Source organism: Sinocyclocheilus anshuiensis, unplaced genomic scaffold, assembly GCF_001515605.1.
Source record: "Sinocyclocheilus anshuiensis isolate Anshui unplaced genomic scaffold, SAMN03320099.WGS_v1.1 scaffold1097, whole genome shotgun sequence".
NCBI lineage: Eukaryota > Metazoa > Chordata > Actinopteri > Cypriniformes > Cyprinidae > Sinocyclocheilus > Sinocyclocheilus anshuiensis.
Window position 1 is genome coordinate 336801 of NW_015555843.1, and position 6613 is coordinate 343413.

General features: G+C 36.5%; 1 protein-coding gene across 2 annotated transcripts in view; it reads left to right on the plus strand.

Annotated features, from left to right (window-relative positions):
* Positions 1-6613, plus strand: part of LOC107675549 (RNA polymerase-associated protein RTF1 homolog) — an 18218-nt gene that overhangs the window by 5888 nt on the left and 5717 nt on the right. For both annotated transcript variants that reach the window (XM_016469942.1, XM_016469943.1), the window contains exons 3-4: positions 5205-5355; positions 5442-5646. In XM_016469942.1, coding sequence (XP_016325428.1) covers positions 5205-5355; positions 5442-5646 — 356 coding nt within the window. The remainder of the gene's footprint in view (positions 1-5204; positions 5356-5441; positions 5647-6613) is intronic.

Consider the following 6613-nt stretch of genomic DNA (forward strand, 5'->3'; position numbering starts at 1 on the left):
CCAAATGACGCCACACTTCAGCTTTGTACACCGAAACGGGAACTGGAACAATTCTTTCATCCTCCATTACTAGCAGCGAACTATATTAACGCTAACATTAGTGGCGTGCCCTAATCATGCTAGTATTTCCTGTCACTGTTTAAGTTCAGAGATGAAGACTGCCATCTAGCGGTCGGGATATAAACTCAAAACGAAACAACTACCATGAATCTTGTATGATTGTTTTTTTAAATATCGATATTCCGTTTTTGAGAATCGATACAGTATTGCCAAACAAAATATCGCGATACTCACGTGTATCAATATTTTCTTACACCCCTATTCAATACATTTGCTTGAACTGTCTAAAAATATCAATCAGAAAGTTCAGAGTTGGGAAAACACAGTTGTTCGTACTCATCTCAACTGGCCTGTTTTATCTGATGTAATTTCATCACATAGGGCTGCAACAAACGATTATTTTGGTAATCGATTAATCTAACGATTATTAGAACGATTGATCGGCTAATCATCGATTATTCCACTGATTAATCAGTAGACATTTATTGATTATTCAGCTTTTGCAATTAGTTAAAATATTAGTTAAAATATACATAGGCCTATTCTAACAAATAAATGAAGGTAATCACTTCAGCTTTTGAAAGTCATATTATGTAATTACAATTATACAATTAATTTATACAAATAAATATTTGAAAAAAAAAGAGATGACAGAGAAACTCTTATTCACCATTTAATAAGCTATATGAAAAAGTAACTGAATGACACATCATTCTGCCTAACATCTCCTTTTGTAAGTCATATGGATAAGAAACAAAATAAAGGTCAGTGATAAGACGTTTTATTTTTTGATAAACTATTTTATAATCTTAATCTCTAACTTAATCTCTCTTAAAATGCCTTTATAGGGTTATGATAATCAAAACAGTCCTGAGCTAGATCAAGCTTTGATCTCTGCAAACCAAACTTTAACTTTAATGAAATATTTTTTCCCACTAATAAAAAGATTTTATCATTAGCTAGCTCCACTCTGGAGAGCTGCTTTATAACAGAAAATCAAGTTGTAATTCTAACTGAAAGCGACACTGACTCTGTTTTTCATGTTTAATACTGTAAAGCTGCTTGATTTAAGGCTATCTATTGCACAAAGTACTAAGTTATAAATAAACGTGACGTGACTGGACTTTACTGGAGTACTAAACTGCAGAGCTCGCGTAACATCCACATCGCTGTAATCAGATGCGTTCTTAACTGCTGCTGCTTTCACACTGTGGTCAGTTTTTGTTGTGTTTATTTTATTATTGAGAGGAAAGCGTGCAGCGTATATTTACATATTCATCCAAATGCCGCTCAGCAGCTTCAGGTTTAGCTTAAAAATGTTTGAATTGTCTTGGTGATGGTGAGACTAGTTAGCTCTAATTAAGAGAGAAGTTTAAGAACTTATTCTAAATGATGGCACTTAACTGGATTATGTAATTTTCCGTGTCTGTTTTGGTGCGGCTGTGCATTATCACATTCCATGTGAAAACTTTAGTGCTTTTTAAAAATTCTTGGGAAATCATCGGCTAGCAGCTCCCTTCTCACACAGACCTGATCCGCTGATACATAGGGTTGCCACCCATCCCTTAAAATACGGAATCATCCCATATTTAAAGGTAAAATTATTTGTCCAGTATTTTACAAAGGCCAAGGATTTTGCAGGTTGGATAATACTAATAGCAATTATGATTAAATAAATGACATAAGAAGTATTAGAGAAGCTCATTCGCGCGTGATTGCATTTTGGCGTCTTTGTTTCCATAGCGACGGAGTCTCCAGAACACTTGCCGTTAAAGCCCTTTCACGCGGAACGCATGCGGTAAACCTGCGTGCCTCACGTCCGCCCGGTCCGCCCTTTGAACACAAGACTCTCCAGATGTAGGGCTGAATGGGAAAGTTATCAATGGGTCTGTCCAGTAACTAATGATGAACGTGCAGTTTGCAGAGAAGCATTTCAGTTGCTCACGGTGGACTACTGGACTTAAAGGTATAGTTCACCCAAAAATGAAAATTCTGTCACCGTTTACACACCCACAAGTTGTTCCAAACCTGTAATAATTTCTTTCTTCTGTTAAACATAAAGGAAGATACTTTGAAGAATGTGGGTAACCAAACAGTTTCTGGTCCCCAATGACTCCGATAGTATATATTTTTTTTTACTATGGAAGTTACTGGGGACCAGCAGCTGTTTAGTTACCCACATTCTTCAAAGTAGTCTATCTTCTTTTGTGTTCAACAGAAGAAAGAACTTTATGCAGGTTTAGAACAACCTGAGTAAATTATGACAGAATTTTAATTTTTGGGTGAACCATACCTTTAAAGTGACAGACACATCCATGCTTCTAAAGGTATCGGCCTATTGTTTTATTAAAATTTGGATAGTCTGGGTTATAAATATATTTTATTTATGAAAAGAAGGGTTAGTTCACCCAAAAATGAAAATTAGCCCATAAATTACTCGCCCTCAAGTCATCCTAGGTGTATATGACTTTCTTCTTTCAGACGAATCCAGTCGGAGTTATATTAAAAATTGTCTTTGATCTTTCAAGCTGTTTAATGGCAGTCAGCAGGTGTTGCGTGCATCAGCCCAAAAGAAGTTAAATAAAAAGCGCCCATCCATAAAAAAAGTGTCTCACATGGCTCCAGGGGGTGAACAAAGGCCTTCTGTAGCGAATTGATGCGTTTTTGTAAGAAAAATATCCATATTCAAAACGTAATAATCACTTTAATGTAGCTTGCGCCAACAGTCCTACTTGGAAGCAGCTCCGGGAGGATGATGTATGAGGTCAGCGTTGCGCATGCGCCGCTCAGAAGTGACGAACGCGGAAGCGCAGGGGAGAGAGCAAAACAAAACAACGGTCACTTATTAGAAGTACTAAACGAGGATTTGTAAAGAAGAATGTCGGAGGATTTCGATATAAGCCAAGAGGAGACTGGTTTTCCTTTGCTAAAGTAAGGAAACTTTGCTTCCTTTGCTCCTGTTAACAAACGTTGGTTTTCACGAGACTCACCGGCGCATGCGCAACACTGAACTCATACGTCATCAGCCCGGAGCTGCTTCTGTGTACAACTGTTGGCGCAAGCTATGGGTGTCCCTTATTTTGCCTCGCTGAAGGTGGCAACCCTACTGATACATATTTGAGAAGCCAGACAGTTTGCACCCTGGATGTGTGTTTCTGGACATATCTATCATAAATGGCAACACTTCTGTCATCTCTCTATGATATTTCATCTCACTCACTCACATATGCTCCTGTCGCCATCATCTTAAAATCTATAAATATGCACAGTATTATAAAACCCATTAGTAGTAGTATATATTGTTGGTCTTGCACATTTCATAGTCACTCTGCTTACTGTAGATTAATGCAAAGATTGTGAATAATGTATATTGTATACAATGTGGTCTTGGAAATAAATGATTTCTTAGTTTCATAATTTTAATGGGTCAGGATTAGTTATAATATATGCTTGAATGCGGGATATAATGTTGTTAGATGAATACATGCTATAGGCTAATTATTTCAAGCATACTAAACTCACGAGAATATTATGTAATCCCGACAGAATAGAACGGTGAAACCAAGACATCATATATGGATTTAAATAAGAAAAGTCTAGAACTGGATCATTGATCAGTTGAACAGTGATGAACATGTTTCTGGCATGTTGTATTTTTGGCAACAATTCTTTTAACCCTAACGAATGCAGTGCGTTTTTTATTTCTCAAACAACCATGTTGGAAGATGTACCCCATATTTTCTGTATACATTTTTTTGTTACACAATTTTTTGTTACCATAATCAAACCTAAAGGTGGTCTAAAGTAATTTAAAAATTAGTAAAAAAAAAAAATTTTATAATATATATAATTATTGTACATATGTACTGGGAATTAAATTTTTTATAGTAATTAGCATCATATGATGATACAATCGGTAATTATTGAATGAGTACGGATTTCTGTTAGTGACGTGACAGCTGGTGAATTAAAATCACTCGCCGTTAAATTTGAGCATTGTCTGAGTGACCGTATAAGCTACAAGCAAGTACAAATGAATTTCTTTGTAGATTATATAACAGCAACTTGGAAAACAGACAAAACAGAAAAGGTAAGAAGCAATATTTGAGAAAAGATCATACTAATGTAATAGCAGCAGACCCGTAGCGGAACTAACTTTACCCAGCAGTGATGTAATTTCCGATTCTTGTGAAATTAGCCTATTACCATCACAGTTTTGCTGCATTAGTTACTGCAAGTGAACTGTCTGATCCAGTGATTTACCTGAAGACTGATGGTATTCCAGGATGTCTTCTAAATCATTAAATCTGCACCTTATCATCAGTGTGTCTGAAATTGCGTACTGTCTTGAGTAGGTACTGCATTTGAATTTGATCTCCACAACCGTTCAAAAAGTATGTTCTATATAGTATCTGTATGCTGTTTTTTTGCATGCTATAATATATATTAGGGAAATATTGAATTTAAGTATTTAAGTGTTGCCTGCATGTTCCTGCTCATATTTTGAGTGGCTCATAGTACATATTATTCCAAAGAAAATAATGCTAACCAATAGCCAGATAGTTTTGGTACTGAATTAAGCTACTGTTGTTGCAAATCATACTAGTCTGGTAGTTAATGTAGTAATGTTATAAAGGTTACAGCAGTAATAGCAAGTTACGCTTTGTGATGGTTTTAAAAGAAGTGTTACAATTGAGATATGTCGATGTGCTCTGGAGGGTAAATTTGTTCCACAACCTGAAGCTTGCTATTTTATTTTTCTCACTGAAGGCTATTTCATGTATAAGCCAGTATAATGAGAGAGCACATCTCCACTTTTTTCTGAACTGAAAGTGAAATATAAGAGTATGCTGTAAGGTTGCAAAAAAGTTTCAGGGTTTAGTTTGTTATTTAAATAGTAGTTCCTTTACTAATAAAGCAGGTCTTGATCATTTCAGTGGCAGAACATACAGTGACTCCTAGAAATCCAACAATACTGAATGCATTGAATCAGCTGTGGTCTTGTGTCTGACTGGGGGTGTAAAGTGTATGCTGTTGCTTATTTGAAATACTTTTATCATGGGTCTGAAAGAAATCCTCAGTGTCCATGTGAAAAGGTGCTAGTAAATTAAATGTGTTATCGATATGTTCTGTTGATCTGTTAGTGGACTGTTGGAGGCACTAAAACCAAAAAGAAAGGGAAGTCTAGTAAAGGGCCCGAAAAGAAGAACACAGTCAAGAAGAGAAAGGGCAAGGCGGCTTCTTCTGGCAGCTCAAATGGAGACAGTTCAGCAGAGAGTTCGGCTCCAGAGGAGGGTAAGGCAGCATTTGGATTCTGCAATGTTGTACAGCACTGGAACTGGAACAGAAAAGCTGTTTCTCCCTTATTTTTGTTTCTTAAGGTGAGGTGTCAGACTCCGACAGTAACAGCTCATCCTCCAGCTCAGATTCTGACTCGTCGGAGGAGGATGAGGTTTTCCGGGACGGTTATGGAGACGATCTAATGGGGGATGAGGAGGACAGGGCCCGTTTGGAGCAGATGACGGAAAAAGAACGAGAACAGGAGCTGTTTAACCGTATAGAGAAGAGAGAAGTCCTCAAGAGGAGGTGAGAAGAATTTCAGAGCTCATATCTGAGCAACTAAGGTCTGAATTTGTCTTACCATTTTCATACTTGCTAAAAAAGGCGGAACTGCGAAATGAGCCTAAATGACATGGTGTTTAGGAAAGGGTTATCACAAAATAAAAAGAGCGCTAAATTATTGAAATGTTCACAATGTTGTATTCTCTGTTATTTTATTATTATTTATTTATGATTAAATAGTATTTGTTAATATTTTGAATTAGCTTTTTTTTTTTTTTTTTACTTCGGTTTTAATTTTAGCTTTGGTTTTAGTAATTGTTATGTGTGTTCTATTTTATGTATTTTTATATAGCTGAAAATTATTTTTAATATTTTGTTTTATTTTACAATAGCAATGGTTGTATTGTGCAGAAATAATTTCAATCTAGCCATGATTGAGGGCAGAATTAAAGGGGTCATATGATGCTGCTAAAAATAATATTATTTGGTGTATTTGGTGTAATGAAATGTGTTTATGCGGTTTAAGGTAAAAAAAAAACACATTATTTTCCACATACTGTACATTATTGTTTCTCCTCTATGCCCCGCCTTTCTGAAACGCGTCGATTTTTACAAAGCTCATCGGTCTGAAAAGCGAGGTGTGCTCTGATTGGCCAGCTATCCAGTGCGTTGTGATTGGCTGAATACCTCAAGCGTGTGACGGAAATGTTACGCCCCTTTAGACTTGTGCCGATATTCGGTAATGCGATATATCACGGTAATTAATATGCACATTAATATGTTATCGTGGGCACTTCTACATACCGTGAATAATTATATATTACAAATTATTCAGAATTTTGAATGCATTTTAAGAATACTTTTCCCATCAACTGGTCAAAATGCACAACACCGCTGTATGCTGCGTGAAAGACGCTTGCGCACTCTGACATAAACAAGCGGATGAGAAGCACATGGCGGAACATGTGAGAGACGCTCTGGATGAAAGCGC